The sequence below is a fragment of the Eucalyptus grandis genome, chromosome 8 (assembly GCF_016545825.1).
Source record: "Eucalyptus grandis isolate ANBG69807.140 chromosome 8, ASM1654582v1, whole genome shotgun sequence".
In the NCBI taxonomy this organism is placed as follows: Eukaryota; Viridiplantae; Streptophyta; class Magnoliopsida; order Myrtales; family Myrtaceae; genus Eucalyptus; species Eucalyptus grandis.
In genome coordinates, this window is record NC_052619.1 from 63,824,673 (window position 1) to 63,844,313 (window position 19,641).

General features: G+C 38.5%; 3 protein-coding genes across 3 annotated transcripts in view; all 3 read left to right on the forward strand.

Annotated features, from left to right (window-relative positions):
* LOC104415633 overlaps positions 1 to 12,991 on the forward strand; it is a 46,660-nt gene extending 33,669 nt beyond the window's left edge. Inside the window, exons 4-5 of the mRNA XM_039300228.1 lie at positions 11,756 to 11,868; positions 12,109 to 12,991. Coding sequence (XP_039156162.1) covers positions 11,756 to 11,868; positions 12,109 to 12,177 — 182 coding nt within the window. The 3' untranslated portion in view covers positions 12,178 to 12,991. The remainder of the gene's footprint in view (positions 1 to 11,755; positions 11,869 to 12,108) is intronic.
* On the forward strand, positions 9,515 to 11,741 carry LOC104415596. Its single transcript, XM_039299051.1, is given in 5 exon segments — positions 9,515 to 9,661; positions 10,495 to 10,614; positions 10,702 to 10,810; positions 11,435 to 11,626; positions 11,629 to 11,741. Coding segments are annotated over 5 exon segments (594 nt in total). The 5' UTR covers positions 9,515 to 9,556; the 3' UTR covers positions 11,697 to 11,741.
* A 5,192-nt stretch (positions 12,992 to 18,183) lies between the features above and the next one.
* Positions 18,184 to 19,108, forward strand: LOC120286678 (rapid alkalinization factor-like). The gene has a single exon (XM_039299060.1). The coding sequence runs from the start codon at positions 18,425 to 18,427 to the stop codon at positions 18,815 to 18,817; it is 393 nt and encodes a 130-aa protein (XP_039154994.1). The 5' UTR covers positions 18,184 to 18,424; the 3' UTR covers positions 18,818 to 19,108.
* Positions 19,109 to 19,641: the final 533 nt, after the last annotated feature.

The following is a 19,641-nucleotide window of genomic DNA, read 5'->3' on the forward strand; positions in this document are numbered from 1 at the left end:
GGAGGAAAAAGAAGATAAAAAGAAAAAGAGAAAAGAGAAAAATAAGAAAAATGTAATAAAAGTATTTAAAATTAAAAGAAACAAAAAAATTTAAGAATCCTACCAAACACATTTCTATCTCAAGAATAAAAATTTTGAACAGTTACCAAGTCACATTCTATTGCTCAGAAATTGTTTCTGAGAATAGAATCAGAAAAAACCATTTCTGATAAAAAATTGTTCCTAAGAATAGAATTGTTACTAAATGCACCCTTAACAAACTATTTTTTCCAAGTCAATGGAAAACTTATATTTAAATTCAAGAAAAACTAACAAAAGAAAATGTAGGAAAATAAATTTCTCTTTAAAAGTCAAAATTTATTTTCGAAATATGACTAGAAATCAAGCCGGAGACTCCATCGCTATTTCATGGGTCCTTAGCAATGGGCTAGGGTTGAGTCCATCAAGACTAGGCATAGTTCCATTGAGGCTAGGCTTGGGTCCATTGAGGTTGAGCTTGGGATCCCGATGCCTAGTCCTTAATGTTTGGCTTGTGTCCACAAAGGCTAGGCATCCACAAAGGTTGGGCCTGAATTCATAGAGGCCGAGCCCATATCCTCAGAGGCTAGGCCTAGGATCTCGATACTCATTCCCGACTCCCCAGTGCCCTAGCCTAATACCCCTGTGCTCATGCTCAAATCCTTGTTGCCCAACCTGAGTCCATTGACATTGAGCTTGAGTCCACAAAATTTAGGTCGAGCAACAAGCATGAGTGTTATGGGCTAGCCTCAATGGACACGGGCTAAAGCACTAAGGACACAAGCATGAGCATTGAGGTCCCAAGCCCAACCTCTATGGCTTGTGCCTAGCCTCCATGAACTAGGGCTTGGGTGTCAAGGACCCAAGCACGGGGGCTAAAGTCCTAGGCTCAACCATTGTGGATGCTAGTCCACCTTGAAGGACCCAGCTTGAGGTGCTGAGCAACCGGGCATGGGCATTGGGAATCTTGAGCCCGACTTCTATGGGCCCATGCTCGATTCCATGACTGCCCATGCCCAAATTATTAACGTCTACATAGTGCATGTCTATTTAAAAAATTAAAAGCAAGTTTTGCTGTCCAAATTTATTTCTTAGAAAAAATATTTAAAAATGTCAAATTTTCCACGAAACAATTGGAGACCAATATGTACCTTGTAGATTTTCCTGTATTCCTTTTCTGTATATGTTAGTATATTCGAGTTTATATTCTTGATTTCCGAGCGACTCAAATTCTTGAAGCAAAGTAATCAAGAACATATTAACTGGCTTTAAATGGTTTCAAATCTATCAAAAGTAAGATTTATTGTCGATAGTTATCAACCCCTTTTTCTTAAATGTGGTTCTTTGTCTCACAAGGCATAAGTCTCTCAACATATCTCAATTGTTAATACATGCCTCGTTTACATGAATCAAAAAGTGAAGAATTGGTTGCTCTCTGTTAATACTGGCTTGGACGTTCACCTTGTGTTCTATTATTACATTCAAAGCAGGATATAGGATGATAATGGTAATTTTACATAAGATCGTGGTGCAATTTAAGATTGAGAAATGATGAAATTGGAGAAACTAGGCAATAATAATAATAATAATAATAATAATAATAATAATAATAATAATAATAATAATAATAATAATAATAATAATAATAAGAGGAGAGGGGGAAACAATGGGTACATTAGAAAGAATAACATGATCCCCGTTCACTACTCTTTCGTTTTTGGATACACACATTGTGTTTGATATAATTTGTAGATCGTTCCTCATGGTAGAGCAGGCTAGACAAGTTAAATGGACATCGAAGCTCACACGTAGAGCAGGCTAGACAAGTACAGGCTTGATTCATCACTTGTTCACCCGTTCATGCCATGAGACAACTAACGAGATTACCGAACTTATGATTTTATCACTATTTTAAGACCGGTTTACCAAATTTACTCGGTAATTTCATTCATACATTACTTGCTAATGTAACAGGGTACTCATGTTATGTATTTTATTTCATTACATGGTATTAGCGCATGAACCAATCCAATTGAGGTTTAGGTTCTTAAATCCACGCAAAAAAAGTTGCTTTCTTTTCCTACTATAAAAAGAGTACGCGCTGTGGCAAGAAATGTCTTTGCCACTAGAGAAATCAAATGTCTTTGATCATGAATGTGACACCCTAAATAAGTGCCAAATCGGTCCCAGCCTCCAAAGGTCATGGGCATCATGGAAAGATGAATGTCGGATTTCATGTGCAGGTATATGGGACAGAATAAAACTGAACAAACATCAAGACATTTGCCCTGAAGGTTGACGTCCGTGGATGAATGACCGTAGGTGGAGGTGACAAATTCAACATAAAACGACACGATGCCAAGACCCAAAATGTGTGAGAGGAAAAACACAGACACAAGGACTTGCCTGTACTGAAATTTACATGGAGGTGCTTATTCTGCAGAACAAACTCCTTATCCGAACCTTAAGAAAGTTTTATGATACCTTGACACTGTCACAAATTATCTCCGCAGCATGAGTATAGATAATGGAATCAACTGACAAGGAAAAGTTAAAACTGAATCGGTTGGAGTTTAAAAATGACGTAATCATTCTAGAATGAGATTTTAAGAGACGAACATAAACATCTCCAAAACCGTTTGACTTTTCCTCTTCTATATACACAGATTAACTTAAAATGGTTTCCAAAAGACAAAACAGAAAAGCTTTCCACCGCAAGGCATCTATTTGGGTCAGTACAAATGAAAAAACTACAAGCAACTTCAACACCATCTCCAATAGTTCGAAACTGCAGGTCCTGCCCATAGAGCATGTAACTGTAGGCTCTCTCGGCGCTGCTCTATTTTTCTTGGCAGGAAGCCAGGAAAAGTCATCAGTTGTGACAGAATACAAATGCAGAAACATACCTATACCGACACCACCTTCAGCAAAGCACATCAACTTAATACTGAAAAACAAAAGAGAGGGGGAAAAGGAATTGCAATTAAATGGCCGCTTTGTTGCATTCTGGACTTGCTAAAAAGGCACGATAGTATATCCGGGCAATCGAATATGCACCTTATCAAACTTAAGAGTTATAGCAACTGTTGGCTCCTCTTTGTAAACTTATTTTTGGACTTGTTCCTTTGGTCGGGGGTTGCAATATCTGGACCATGTTTTACAATAATAATTACCAAAAAATCATTAAATGATCTAGTGCGCGAGCGAGAACCATGATTGTATTTTGGAACGGGATTAATTTAGTAGTATACCCCATGATATGATGGTAACTTTCCATGTTGAGCCGAAAAGAGTCCAATATAATAGTCATTCTACCGAAAAAATGGAGAAAGGAAAGTGAAAACTTTCGCGATCGCCCCTGACATCTACGCCAATCACTACCCAAAAAGTCATATATAGAGGGAAAAGCTATGTCATTGTTTATTCGTACCCTGATGAGTGGTGCTTAGTTTAGATTGTATGATGTGTTAGGAATTGGCTTGTTTCGCTCAATACAGTGTCCGATTGACAAATTTGAGAGTCCTTCCACCGATTACCGAGTGCGGGGAGACTTTGGCGATGGATTGAGGCAGAAGTTTGTTGATCCAGGTTGTGATTGGGCCTATGGACAATGGTTAGAACTTGATGTGGATAAATTTTAAGTCATTAAGAGTGCATTTATATTCTCGGGAATAATTTTTACTTAAAATTTTTTTTTTTTTACTGTTTCCTAGATGAATTTTTGAACATTCAAAAGCGTTTAAAAACTGCACAAAATTTCTATTCTCAAAATAGATATGTGTTGAATACGACCATCAAATTTTTTTGTGACTTGAAATTTCTTTTAATTTTTAAATAATTTTATTATATATTTTTTTTCTTCTTTTATTTTTCTTCTTCTTCTTTCTCTAGCCGATCGCCGCCCACGGCCGAGGTTGGCCACCTGGCTAGACGAGAATGGGCGACCTCACCAGCCCTAGCGAGGTCAAGCCTCATTGGCCCGAGCCTCACTAGTGGCTGGTCGAGCTTGACTTTCTTGGCTGGGCGAGGCTCCAACTAGTTTGTCAACTAGAGGAAGAAGAAGAAGAAAATGAAAAGAATAAAAGAAAAAAAAAATTGCTTGATTCTTGAGTTGTTCCTAAGAATAAATAAGTAGATTTTTTCTACTTCTTGATTTTGTTCCAAATTTATTCCCGAGAACAAATTTGTTCATGTTTCCAGAAACAAAGACGTTATCAAATGGATTTGTGTTCATTTTTTTTTTGTTTTGGGGAACAAAATAACATATATAGTCACTATTGAGCCGGTTTCTAAAGAGGGCTTAAAAGAACCTTATACTGTTGATATAGTAATTCAAAGTCATGATATGCTGACTAAGCAATCATTCAACAAATATGTGCATTCCCTTATCTTTAGTTAGCACATTTCCTTATCTTTAACTAATTGAATCCATAAATTAATCCCTGGTTATTAGGTAACTGATCAAATATTGACTATATATGCTTACTAAGCACCAGAGGTATACAAGTAGTGCTAACGTGAAATGAAAAAAGATAATTATTCAAAAGAAAATACAAAATGGTCAATGTATTGTTGTTGATGTTTGATTTTGGTGGTCCTCCTCTATTTATTACAAATTTAGTCCTTAACCTGACTTCCCATTTTCAATTTCAAATATTTTCTTATATGTGCAAACGGAAATTGCTAAATTCGTCCCAAATTAATATGCTAGTTTATACAATCTGAAGAAGTTATCAAAGATGATCTACACAAATAAACTTGCATGCGCGGTTCAAGTCGAGCTTTCTTAAGTATCTAATAGTATCGCTTCTAACCATTTTATGAACGATAATTTAGCATATACTTGGAATGCTTCCCCTAGTTCAAATGGACCAAAATGCTCGAGGGCTTCTGCTGAGTGCTGATCGATCACTTAGAATTGCTGCAGGTAGACAACGGGTTATTGGTCTAGGTTTCCCCAGGAGCAAGCCATGTATCAGTTTTTCATTGCCTCTCTGTCGTCTTATGACTAGATTAGAGAATGACCAAGACTATCAAAATCAAAGGGCCAGCGGTCGGAAATGCAGCAAGGTCGGTGGGAGCCAGGCTCGAATCTCCGGGCGCTTTTATAATTCTTTTAATTATCTTTTAACGTTTGTAATATTATATTTTCTTTATATATTTTCCAATTGTGATGATATATATACCTATATATAGTAATAATATATTGCACTTTGCACATGTAATTAGCATTTGACAATATATCTACTGTGAGAAAAAATTCGTTCAACTATGACATCATTAATTCGTATATCCTATATTAATGCTTTACTGAGCCTTTGATGCATAGTAAAATAGCGGTAAAAAATCATCAAATTCCACGTTTACCTTTTTTGCTTTTCCTTCTTATTTCTCTTTTTTTTTCTTTTTCTTTTGTTCTTTTCATTTATCAATAATAAGAAAAACATGTACCTTTTCGTTTATGTTTATTGATTAATCCTTTAAATAAGAGGAAAATTCAACAAGATAAAGAAAGATCTAAAGGTTTGTTCTTTCACTTTTAGAGTTCCTATTATTTTTTTAATGAAATTCTAGGGATCCTAAAAACTCGAAATGTATATCCTTTCACAAGAAAAAGGAAAAAAATTATGAAGTTACTAAAAAATAATATAATTCAAGCAGAATTGATTGAAACAATTGGATATTTAATTACTTGACTAGACCTACATAGTTTAGAAAAGGTATATACAACACAAGAATATTTTTCTATCACTTCAGACAAATAAATAACAAATTAAGTGGCAATTAAAGAATTATAATAATCGCAAATGTTATCTATCATAGATAATTTCTGTAAATGTCAAGCCTTGCTTAAAAAAAAAAACTGTTTATTATTTTTTGATGTGCCGAACTATATAACAAATTATTTTCCGGCAAGAACACACGGGTGCCCATTGTTTTTGCACTATTATTACATGTTAATGCCACATGACAATCTTTAGCCATTACTTTGCACTTTTGTTTGCATCTAGACGAAAAAATCGACATTGATCCTAAAATCAAGATTGAAGGTTAGTTTACCGATCAAATATGCGACAAATATAAAGTATTAGGATCAAAATTGAATAGGTACACTCATACATGAACCATTTTTGTGATTTCTCTTCGAGTTATAAATTATTATTTATGCGTCAATGCTATCTAATGATAAATCTAAAAAACCTAAAATACTTTCTTCGGTAAACATCAATGATATAATCGTATCTTTGGGGGCAAAAAATGATAATTAATGTGTTACATTATTAACATCATTAATCCCTTATCCAAAGAGCAACTTGAGTATCGGACGATTGAAGACTATAATTGGTAATGGCTGTCGTGGATTAACTTGGAGTTCTAGAAGATGTACCACTGGAATTTAGCACCGTGGATTGACTCGGAGTTCTAGAAGATGTAGCACTGGAATTCAAAATATTTTCGCTTCCCTCTCTAGACCTTCGCCTAATCTTCTTCTTCCAATCCCGCCAATTTTTCAATGACCGCCTCATAAAAATCCATAGCGTCAGTGTAAAGAGAGAAGCAAAGAACTCAAAAATGGAGTTCACCCTGAGCGGCGAGGCCTTGAAGACCCTGGCTCGCTCCATCGCTTGCCTCTCCCACGTCAGCGAAGACCTCGCCATTCAAGCATCTGCTTCCAGGTCATTCAATCATTTCTTTCCACATTTCTTCTTCTTCTCCATCGTCCCTCTCGCCCACAGCTCCAGCCGCCGCCGAGGCACGTGGCCAACGGAGGAAGAAGGTGGAAGGCAAAGAAAAGAAAAAGAAAGTAATTAAAAATAATAAATTGAGTAAGACAAAATGCGTCTCATGGTCCCCATGTGCTCTTCATCTCTTCGACCGATAAAGTTGAACAAAGTAATTGGTTCAATAGCTAAGCCAAAACGATCATAACTTGGAGCGACTTCCTTCCCCTAAATCTCAATTTTTCAAGCCTATCTCCCAGAAAATCTCAGTTCTCTCACCGTTTTTACATATGAAAAATATGTATAGTCTTATTCGTCAACATCTAATGTGATTCTTTCTCAAATTCTCTGAATTGGCAGCCTTATTCCATTCATCGCACCTTCTTCCCTCTTCTCTGCTTGGACCCAATCAAAACATGAGATGAGGAATTTGGTTTTTCGAACAGAAAATAGAATTGAACGATATAAAAGGAGAGACGGATTCATTTAACAAATAAATAGAACTTTAAAAGAAGTGTCGATTTCAATTATGCTATTGATTAAATTTTGTTTGTCCAATCTCACTCTAGTACAAAATAATTAACTTGACAAGTTATTTGTGTTATGAAAATAATGCAATCTCATCCCTAATAAGCTCTAAGAAAGAACAAATTAAGAAAGAATCCAAGAAATGCTCTAATTCCCAATTTCCAATCCCAAAGCCAGTATCGTGCCCAAACGCAGAGTCTTCAATTAAAGTATCCATATCCAATCATATTATGGAAAAAAAAAAAAAATTTTGATTTTTTAATATAAAATTATTTTCCTGAATTTAAACATTAATTTTCCAATGACTAGGAAATTTTTTTCCATAAAGTCATTTGTCTAAGCAACTAATTCTTAACACTGATGCATACAAATGAGGCATGCATCAATGGTTGAGATATGTTGAAATACTTATGATCCATGGCAGCATTCCGTGGAATAAAGAATTCGCATCCAAAAGCAAGTCAGCATTTCTCTCTCTTCTCGAAATGGGAAAAAGAATCCATGTTTGAAAGGGATGAAGAAACCCCGGAAGCCTGAATCCTCCGACCTTCAATTGCGCAAATGGATGAAGCAAGACGGAGAGGAGGGGATTTTATTTATTGAGGATGAGGCATGCTTAATGCACAGCGTCTCTCAATCGGGGGTACAAGGCCATCAAATTAGTTGAGAGACACTGTGCAAAGCACATGTTGACCTTGCAATGGGTGTTTCACCCACCCATTCACCTTCACCAACACCTGGCACGAGTAACTATTATATCGGCCTATCAGTTCCTCAAATACCCCTTACGAGGTGCGGTGGAGTCTACCCTCCTCACCCGAAGGTCCCTCTAAATCTCGAGTGTAATTTTTTCTTCTCGACCAATGAGGGAGTACCCACAATATTTTATATTTCAGAGTTTAGACAAAAGAGTTTTAGCACGTACTTGGGTACACGTTGAGTGTTGACATGCTGGACAGGACAATGGAAGAATGGTACTGAAGGTTGTACCACGTGTCCGAGGTTCAGTGGCTTTCCAGCCCAGCAGTGGGAACGGGGAGCTTTTTTTTTTTTTTGTCGAAAGTGGGAACGGGCAGCTTGGAGGGTGGGAAATGTAAACGCTCACAGCCTCACATCACGCGCGCCTGAGTGGCTGTGTGTCCTGTGCCCTTTTTCTCTTCTCTTCATATGTGACCTTCGTAGATATTGTGTGCTAGAGGCTCCGCTGCTCGTGTAACATTGTAGATTCTAGGGTTAACCCTAAAAAAACTCCAAACTAGTACACTTATAACAAATTTACTCCAAACTATTTTTTTGATTACCAAAAATCCTAAACTTGTATATTTTTGACAAATTTACCTCAAACTAGTATACTTGTAACAAATTTATCATTTGTTAGTTTTCATTAAATTTTATTGTCAAATTATTAAATTAAATGACACGTGACAGTTGACTTGTATAATTTTACGTTCCGTTTGTTACAGTTTAAAACTTTTGTGATTTTTTTTTATGATATTAATCTAATTTAGCGGATGGTATATTTGTCACAAATTTACCAATTTGGGGTTTGTTGCGGTCGAATAAATTAGTTTGTGGGTAAATTTGTCATAAATGTACCAGTTTAGGGTTTTTTATAATTAGTCGGGGTAAATTTGTCACGAGTATACCAGTTTGGAGTTTTTCATGATCAAAAAAATAGTTTGGGGTAAATTTGTCGGGTGTGTGTACTGGTTTGGAGTTTTAGGGTATTAACCCTAGATTCTATCGCGAGGAATAAAGCAAATTATAGTACAACGTAATGTTTTCTTCACGAACATCGACCAAATATCAAAATGATTTATATTTATTACTATGTCGATTGGGCTGCGTTTGTATTTTTGGGGAGTTTCATGAGTTATAATTTACGGAAAACTTCAATGAAGCATGAGTTATAATTAAAACAGCATGGCCGAAAGTTTACTTTTAATAAAAGAAATGGATTTACTTGATCAAAATTTTGGAAAGGCTGGTGCCGCCTATTGAAACATAAAAAGTGGCCCAATGAGAAGTCATGTTTCCTTCTATTTATCTAGCAAACTATTTCCTAATTTTTTATGAATTTGTTTATAAAACTAACAAATTCACCGGGGGAAACATCAGTAATATAATTGTATCTTTGCGGGCCAAAAGTGATAATCAACTGTTATATAATTGATTCCCCGAGCCAAAGACCAAAAGCGTCGTCTTCTTCCGATCCCGCCAATTTTTCGGCCACCACCTCATAAAAATCTGCAGCGTCGCTGCAGAGAGGGAAGCGAAGAGCTCAAAAAATGGAGTTCACCCTGAGCGGCAACGCCTTTAAGACGTTGGCTCGCTCCATCACTTGCCTCTCCCGCGTCGGCACCGACCTCGCCATCCAAGCTTCCCCTTCCCAGGTCATTCCATCGATTTCTTCTTCTCCTCCGTAGTCTCTCTCGGCCGCAGCTCCGGCATGTGGCCACTGAAATCAACGTCGATCATCGTTCCTCAGCTTCATCTATCTGAGTGAAATAGCTACGGCAGTTGCTTCTTCGTGTGCCCTTGCCGATCGATACTTAGTTTAGATGGCTATGATGCTGTGTTAGGTACGGGCTCATTTCACTCGATGCGGTGTCCGATTGAGAAATTTTGAGTCCTTGCACCGATTGCTGAGGGCGTGGAGCTTTTGGCGGTGGACTTGAGGCAGAAATTTGTCGACCTAGGTTGTGATTGGGCCTGTTGACGATGATCAGAACCTGACGTGCATAAATCTGAAGTGACAAAAAGAAGCTCATACTGTTGGGAGGGTGATTCAAACTCATTATATCGTAAGAAGAACTATAAACAGGAGAGCTAATACTCAAGGAAAATGTTGAATGGTCAAACCATAGGAGAAAAGCCCTATGGATAACCTTCTATGGGTGCTGCTATTCTGTCTTTGCTAGTGCTTTGCTGGTTTGTCTAATTACTCTGATGGTATTATGTGGAGTTTCGCAACAATCAAAAAGTGAAAGCACGATCTCTTCCCTATCATATTTTACATGTCCATACTTTGCATGACTTCCTTTTGGCTTCCTTTTGCCCAAATGACAATAGAAGTTCCAAGTTCTAAGCTCAATGTTTGGCACTTGGCACTATTTGATGTATTAGAATTGAAATAGTCTTGATTAGTGCACAAATATCACCTTCTTACTCGTATATATTGGATCAAGATTCCAATTTCATTCTCATATTCATATTTGACCTCCAGATTTCCTTTCACGCGCTCAATTCGTCCAGATCTGCCTATCAATTGATAACCTTCAAGCCAGACCTCTTTGATGTATTTACAGTATCTGGTGCGCAGGTTCAATGCAGCATTCTTTTAAAGGTATATTGTCGTTTGTCATCTTTATAGTGTATTTGCCAGTTTATAGTTGTAAGCAACTTACAAACACTGACAAAGTACTCTGTGCAGGCTGTCTGTTCTGTCCTTAGAACGCCTATTACAAACATTGATTATTTGAGTGTGCAATTACCAGACGTCAATGCATAAAAAATTCAATGGGCTCTGCAGTGCTTCAGTGGTAAAGACCTTATCTGGTGCTCTGTATTCATTATGTTCGAAATGGTGTATTTGACAGTTAAGATTGCAAGCTTGTGGCACAGATGGAAAAGTTAGCACATTCCCTTTCCCCATAAAATTAATCTCGCTTCAATTCTATTGGAAAACAGGGAAGTCTTGAAACTGATATGTTCATTGAGAGAAAATGACTGCAAGATGCTGGGAGAAGCATTTATTTGTCATGTCATATGTGTCCACAGAGACAAGCTTTGATAATTTCTCATCATGTAAAAGTAGCATGAACTCTGTTAAAGGGATTTTGCAGTGCCCCAATATGACCTATATAGCCAACAAATTCAGAATAAAGAGATGGGGAAGTTTATGTTAAAAATTAGATTCCACTGTCTACCACTTTTACTTCTTTTTTTGTTAACCACATACCATTTTAAGTCTTTGTGACTTAGTCATGCTAACTACATACTATTCAGTTTGTTATCGAACTGCAATATAAATAGGAGGCCGGCACCTGTCAAACCTGCATTAATTTAATAAGAAGCTGCACCATGCAGAGATACATGTTTATCTCAGTATACCAACTGTGAGTTTTTGGTCATGAATATGTGATGTTGTCATCATATGCATGCAGGCATTAAGAAAACGTACTGGATTACTTGCAATGTTGACCCCGACATACAACAATTATCTCTGGACAGGAGAAGATACCCAAGCAATTTTGTAGTGAGGCCTCATGATCTGAATAGATTGCTTGCAAATTTTCAGTCATCCATTCATGAAATTACTATGATTGCAACAGAACACAACTCCAATCCTTCTGATGCTGCAGTGAATTTAGTGGGAAAGCTGTCGAGTTTCAAAGCTACATTGATCCTGCCAAAGGTAGAGATTGACTTTTTTCCTTTTCAATCAAATATGGAGAAGAATATCATGGTTCAGATTCTGGTTGCAGAGAATGACTCTTTGCTGCATACTCAGCTGTGGATAGATCCTGCGGAAGAGTTTGTACGGTATACTCATAATGGCAACCCAGTAGACGTGACTTTTGCTGTCAAAGAGTTGAAGGTGTTCCATCTGATTTTTATATATTATCTATTAAGACGTTTGGGTTGTAAATGCAGCTAAAAGTTCTTGAACATATGACTTCACTTTCAAACCTAGCTCCATTTCCTTAAAATGACTCCACCTAGTTGCTGAAATGCTATTGGGGTCACATACAGAACCATCTTTTATGTAAAAGTTTTTCCTTGTTTTTTCCTGTGAACATGATAGTATTTAAAGTCTGTCCACCTCATAGAAATCCAGGCATTTCTTGCATTCTGTGAGGGATGTGAAGTGGACATTCATTTGTTCTTTGAGAAGGCTGGCAAGTAAGTAAATTCTGAATGCTCTTTTGACTCTTGCCTTACTATCCATTTTTTTCCATGCTTCACTTCAATTTTGTATATGCAAGTAGTTCAGATGCAGCGGGTAGTTGTCATGCAATCAGTCCATAACTGGTTTTAATAGATGCATAATTGCTAGTTATCTGCTCAGAATTTTAATACATGCTAACGCATAGCTTCACAATCACAATTGTAAAGGCCAATGACAAGCTTACTTCTGAGCTGAATGTCAAGAAACAAGAGACTATCATTGAAAATTTGGTTGGTAGAATATAGTGCACCTTCGAATCGAGTTTGGATAATAATGGTTTAAGGAGGTTTTAGTTCGGATGAGAAATGGTTTATTTATTGAGTTTAATGCAAGGTGCTAGTAAAGTATGCCGGCTAAGAATATCAGTGCAATAACTTGATGGTTAATGTAAATATTTTGACTTTGCTTTTTTGGTACTAAATTCGTGGTTTTAAGCACAACATCTCTGCTGTCTGTCATAGGGGGGCTTAGGTGCAACTAAATGCAAAGTAGATAAGAATAAAGAACTTGATACAACTGAATGTTTTTATGCAACAGGCCTATTTTGATGGCCCCTAAATTTGGCATTGATGAAGGGGCCTCTTCTAATTTTGATGCTACACTTGTACTGGCCACCATGCTTACATCCCAATTACATGAAGGTACTTTTGGACCTTCAGCAAATGAAGTGCCAGGCCAGGCCGATACTGTGGAAGCTTCTGGAGAACAGCCAGAGAGGAATAGAACAAGTGCTTCCGAGATTCCATCAAATCATACCAGAATATGGTCTGAACTCTCGGGTGAGTAATCCTTGTAGCCTGTAGCACTATCATCTCAATGATGACAAGGAAATTGACTTTGCTTTGCTTCAAAATGAGATGCTGTGTATGTCATCAGTAAGATAACGTTTTTTAGGAAGTCAATAGGAAGGTATCTCTTGGGAATTAAAATTTGAGTGGTTTACTAACTTTGGGCAGGAAGTGCTGCTTGAAGTGGCAGTGGTTCCGATGGAAGGCAAGTTCCAGAAGAAAGGATCCTAAGAGCTGGTGGTCAGTCAAGAATTGAAAGGATCAGCACCATTCAAATATCAAAAGCTGCATCAGCTGAAGGAAACACCCAAACTGGTCCAGATTCTTCATCTCTCAATCTCTCTCTCTCATTTTTTGTGTATGATGAACGCCATCTTTATCTGTAGGTCAAATTATTTTGTTATCTCCTACAAATATTTCTTAATAAAGTTGCTACTTTCTCAATTGCCTGTTTCCCTACTGTAAATGCTGCTTTGCGAGAAAGCATTCGGCTTAGGCCAATTGATTGTGTGACTCTATCTTGGAATCTTGCAAAATTTTACTCTTTATTCATGCATCGATAAGGAAAATTTTTTGGCAAAAATCCATGTATGTTCTACCAAACCTGTAAGCATTTTTGTGCGACTGTCCACCTGATATCATAGACAAGGTGGAGCAAAACTATTTTACGCTTTTTGCTCAACTGTGAACCCCGAGTATACATTGCACATACCTGTGCAAGTACCTATTTCTGGAAGACTGAACTCACATGCCTTTCTTGGGCTTCTCAGTATCGATTCAATTAGTCTGCTTGTATCATGTCATTTGTTAGTGGCTGTAAATGTTTTTAGAGGCAAAGGTACTGAACAAGATTGTCACTTATATAGCACTAATTAGCGCATCATAAGTATGTTCATGCAGTTTGTTAATAGTTGAATTGGATAATCCTTCTAAAGCGATTGTCTTCATTCTTCTCGCATAGATGGAAATGGTTTTTCACAACGTCATCCAAGTAATTGGGTTGACACCAATGAGGATGAGGATGATGATAACGAGGATGGTGATGAACTCTGTGTTCGATCAACACCACCATACTATGAAGATCAATAACATTATGTTTCCTGTTTGAATATGATAACCTCTGTCTCTTAGTTCTATTAGTAAGTGATTGTGCCTTCCAATGGTTGATATATCCTGTCCTTTTTTTCTTCAAATAGTTGGAACTAGTGTCTTTTGAGCGTCCTGTGTCATTTTTTCTTTCTCGTTTTTCCTCCTACTTGACTATACATTGGTGCTTGTGCCAAGTTAACTGGTCCATCATGCAACAAAGCTACCATTTTAATGCACTTCCTTTTTCCCTCTCTTTTGTTTTTCAGTATTAAGTTGATGCACTTTGCTGAGTGAGGTATCGATGTAGGTATGGTTCTGCACTTCTATTCTACCACAACTTGTTCCTGGCTCCCTGCCAATAAAAGCAGAGAAGTGTCGATAGTTCTTACAAGAGTCGCTTTATGGACAGGACATAGCAATTTAGAACTATTTGAAATTGTGTTTAGACCTTGTTAAATCTGTCAAATAATTCCTTTCTAGTTTTGCAACTTCAAATATGGTGGAAGAGGAAGAGAAGAGTTTTTTCTTCTTTTTTTTTGGTTGGGCGCTCGGGGGGGTTGGGTTTGGCTGCTCAACACCATCTAAAACAGCTATTCATGTGGAGACCTATGACTTGTTTGATTAAAGTTTCTGCTGCCTTCTATACCGAGTTTCTCCGAGCTATTCTTGTAGTCTGTCTGTTTATGAAAATAAAATTGTCAGTTTTTCTCCCGCTTTCTTTCTCTACTATTTGCACCAGCACATTCAAAACATTTAAAAGACTGTTGAAGTTTTTGACTAAATAGATCCCTTGCCATAGAGAGCTTTCTGTTTTGTCTGTTGAAAACCATTTAAAGTCAATCTGTGTATATTGAAGAGGAAGCAGTCAAAAAGGTTTTTAAGAGGTTCATGTTCCTTTCTTAAAATCACATTCTAGAAGGATTACGTCATTTTTAAACTCCAACGAATTCAGCTTAACTTTTCCTTGCGAGTTACTTCCATTTTCTATACTTAAGGATGGCGAATTTGTAGTGTTCTGATTTGTGGCAATATTTTCTGCTGAGGTAATTTGTGACGGTGTCAGGGTATCATAAAATTTACTTAAGGCTCAGATAAGGAGTTTGTTCTGTGGAGTAAATCCCTCCATGTAAATTTTAGTACACACAAGTCCCTGTGTCTGAGTTTTTCCTCTCACCCATTTTGTGTCTTGGCATCATGTGGTTTTATGGTGCATTTGTCACCTCTACGTACGGTCATTCATCCATGGAGTTAAACCTTCAGGGCAAATGTCTTTATGTTTGTTCAGTCATATTCTGTCCCATACATCTGCAGATGAAATCTGACGTTCATTCTTTCATGCTGCCCATGACTTTTAGAGGCTGGGACTGATTAGAAATTATTTAGGTTGTCGTGTTGAAGAGATTTGATTTCTCCAGTGGCAAAGACAGATCGGTTGTTCAGGCAGAAATTATGAGATTATATTGTTTTTTTTCAATGGAACATTGTCTTGTTTGATAAGTGGCCTTTGAAAGCATTTTAGAATTTATGTCGTTGCAGTTGTCTGATTTTATTTGCTTTAATGTTCAGCGAAGACAGCCCATCTTGCTGTTTCTATCAGAAAGAGATGATATGAGGTGGATTGGCCGGTGTAACAATTCCAGAAGGACGATGCTGAAACTTGGTTAGAGATGATTCGCCCTGATGCGGGAGGTTGTAGAGATAATATTAGCTCGCCTTGATGTGAACAAGGGACAGAAGAACACTTAGATGGTCCGTGTAGATGAACCAAAAGTCCGGCCCTTCGGATGGCATAACCCAGAAGACTGCATCATAGAGCCTTCCAAGGGGCCCTTCGATGCATTTGTTCGAGGTACCTTATGGATATTCCTGTTCTCTCTCTCTCTCTCTCTCTCTGTGCGCATTTCCTGATTACTCTCATCATGTGCGGTTGGTGAAAAGATGACTCCAAGAACGAATTGACCGATTCTCCTCCAATCAATTCCATAGTCTCTAAGCCCCTCCGTTCAGTTTCAACTTTCATTCCATACGAATTGATTTCTGGGGGCGACTATTTCTTCACTGGTCAGCACGATTCCTTCGGATATGTCAACGACATCATAAATCATCACCGAGTTATTAATTGCTTAATTCACATTCGTCCGTTCATCGGTAGGTAAAATGGGAGGAACATGGGAAGGGATGAATGGGGGTGTGAGGGTGGTTAAGGAATTGGAGCTGTTAAATCAAAGGGGGCACATCCGTCAACTTGGGGGAACGAATGTCTCTCTCCTTTTAACTTTTAGATTTCCATGTCCATTTCTGTCCTGGTCCCAGATTGGAGAAAAATTATTTTAATGAAATGGCGTTAGGAGATTCGCCGAAAGAGAGAGTGTGTCTGAAGAGCTATTTCTGGAGTGATTATTTTTCTATTTTTCGGTCTTTTTTCGGGGCCAGCTCCTTGTTTTTTTCTTTAGTCATTAAAAAAAATGATATTTTAGGGGGAGAGCAGGTTAAGAAACAGCTGGCATTGGGAGGGCATTAGTTGGATTCTGGAGACGCGCAAACACCGCATCGAGGGACTGATCTGTGTTTTGCGATTGCGATGGGCCCCGCCCCTTTAACGGCGGCTTTTACTTCCTTCAGATAACGCCGTCTGCTCGCCTGACGACAGCCGTTGGTCATTTGAACTTTGTTCCTTCGTTTTTGGCTCCAAAAGTTTAAACTAGCAACAGAGTTAACTGGCAACACACTTGCAATCGACCGAATCCTGCAATGCTAGTCTCCGAGCTTTGAAAAAGGTTAAATACATGGTTTGGTTTAATTGTCAACATGAATTTACTTGGATACAATCTCTAAGAAATTACTCGGATTCGAAATTATAACAATACTTTTGAGACTTGATGTGTTTTTCTGAATTCAATCTGAGTATTCGTGGTTATATGAACACAATGAGTTATTATTAAATCAAATTGTTAAGTTGGCGTGCCTTATAATTTATGTTGTCATGACATGTAAGAAACGATAAACTCACACTCGATACATTTTCCATTTTGTGGGTTTCTTTTTGGGCTTGTCTAATCCCATTAGTTTCATTTGTATAGTTCAATCATCTCGATTTTTATAGCGTTATCATATTTTGCAGGCTTAAATTTAAAATGTTGATGTGGCATTTAACAGAAAACTAATTATATATATACTTCTTCTTTAGTCGACTAATTAAATTTACTTTATACATGAACCTTTTCTTTACATCTTTGAACATTCCTCAACATTGCTCTTTGAGCAACGACATACATGGCCGACGGTACGTTAACGGAAGTGGGCAAGAGAGAAAACGTGTTTCGGTTAAAAACAGGATTCTGGCAATAGGACTGAATTATAACTTATTTGGGGAATAGGTGCAAACCCTAGGTGCCCCTCTCCTGCCCCCAACATTTCTTTATTCTCTCCTTTCTCTCTCATCTCTTTTTCTCAACCACTTGAGAGGAGGATTACAACCAGTCAACCATGTGTGGTGCTGGCCTTATTGCAAGACAACAACCCTATTAGGCGCCCTTAATTACACACTTGCCATTGGTGTTTGTAGCTTAGTGGCAAACTAGAACACGCCATTGAATTTAGCTGGGATTACAAAAGGTCGAGCTAGGGCACTACCATGATGAATAAGCGGGAAAAAACGAAAATTTGGACATAAGAAATGACTAACGCAAGTTAATTTGTCCACATTGTTTGGTTAGTTTCAAATTTGGATTGATTTCTCTTGTATCATTGCTCTAAGAATGCCTTGCACATTCTAAGGAGAACAATGTACCCGTTAGAAAGCGGAATTCGAATTACATCGGAACGTCGGTCTGCATATTTCTCATTCCATAATGTCTAAGATTGAGCGAGCCTATTCAATTGGAATGCACGGTTTCATATTCACCCAATGGAGAGTTTAGAAAGTACCTCCCTGCTATCCTTTTCATACGCGGCTACGAAGTACAAAATTGAGGTCCACGTTGGCGGTTGTGGACAGAATTTCAAACCTCCGCAGTGGCAAATCCCGTAAATAAACCCCGAACCCACGCCTGGAAATTCAACTCCACCTCAGTCTTATAAGGGTTGCTCCTCTTAGCCTTCGTCCTGTGTCTTCCAGCTTCCCCCCACAGCAGAAGAAGTAGAGAAGAGCCAGCCTCTCACCTCCCAGTCCACCCACCAAACAAGTATTCTAGAGAGAGAGAGAGAGAGAGAGAGAGAGAGAGGGCATCTTCTCATCGTCCAAGGCAAGACCCAGAAGCAGAGAACCTCAGGAAACCGCTTGTTCACTCGTCCAAGCAGAAACCCAGAAACCAAAAAGCACCCTCGAGATGGCAAGCATCTTCTCTCCGTCGCCGCGGTCCTGCCTCTTCCTGATCTCGGCCCTCGTCCTGGCGAGCCTCCTCGCCTCCGCCGTCCACGGCGGCGGAGTCAGCGAGCACGGCCACCGCCTGGGGTGGGCCGGCGGCGGCGGCGGATCGCGCTGCGAGGGGTCGATAGCGGAGTGCCTGGCGGCGGGCGGCGACGGCGAGGGGGAGTTCGATCTGGACTCGGAGTCGAACCGGCGCATCCTGGCGACGAGCAGCTACATCAGCTACGGGGCGCTGAAGAGGAACACCGTGCCCTGCTCCCGGCGCGGCGCGTCGTACTACAACTGCCGGCCCGGCGCCAGCTCCAACCCTTACTCCCGCGGCTGCAGCGCCATCACGAGGTGCAGGGGCTGAATCATTTATTTTTCCCATAAATTTTCAATTTTTTTCCTTCTTTTTTTGGGGTTTTTTTTTTTTCTCTCTCTCTTTTTATTTATTTCTTATTTGTTGGGTTTTGATGGGTCTGATTAATTGTCATACATTGGGAAAGACCGGGAGTTGGGAAGGGGCGGTCTGTGTTGTTATTCTGATGGAAATATTGTTGGTATAAACAGGGGGCGCATCTGTAAAAGATCATTGCTTTCATTTATTTTGTGGGGTGAATTTCCGTGCTCATTTATTGAATAACTGTGTCAGATAAAGAAAGGAAAAAAATGCTCTTGAACCTCTAATTCATGGAGGATTAGACAGAAAATAGAAAGTAGGAGTACATCAGATGAAGTTATCTTCTGCTGCTAGTGATCCCAATTTGCACTTATTAGCAATATCTGATGGAAATCGTCTCTAGTTTCAGGCTTTTTAGCCTTTCTTTTCCCCTCTCTTATGCTGAGATCTCATCCATTTTCAAACGGCAAGAAACCCAATCAAGGACTTCATCCTCAGTGAAGTTTCTCCTCCACCCACTAAGCAAGGGAAAAAAATTCTCAATTTTTTCTTGGTTTTATTCACTTTGGTTTTTTTTATTTGGTTTTACTTTATTGAGAGAATATTTTATGATCTTTTCTGCTTTTTCTTGTGATTTTTGCTGTCTTTGTACCTTTTCCGTGGTAAGAAAAATTGTTCAAAGGCTGGCAAGGGTTATTAGAATAATTGAGGGCTTTTGTCAAAAAGACATCTAACGGAAGCCACCCCCAACCGCCCCAGTAGTTTTACTTTCATGTGCTGTCTTTTGATTCTTG

Bases quoted from the DNA above. Each gene is read 5' to 3' on its own strand.
- LOC120286678 (XM_039299060.1), top strand. From the start codon at position 18,425: ATGGCAAGCATCTTCTCTCCGTCGCCGCGGTCCTGCCTCTTCCTGATC.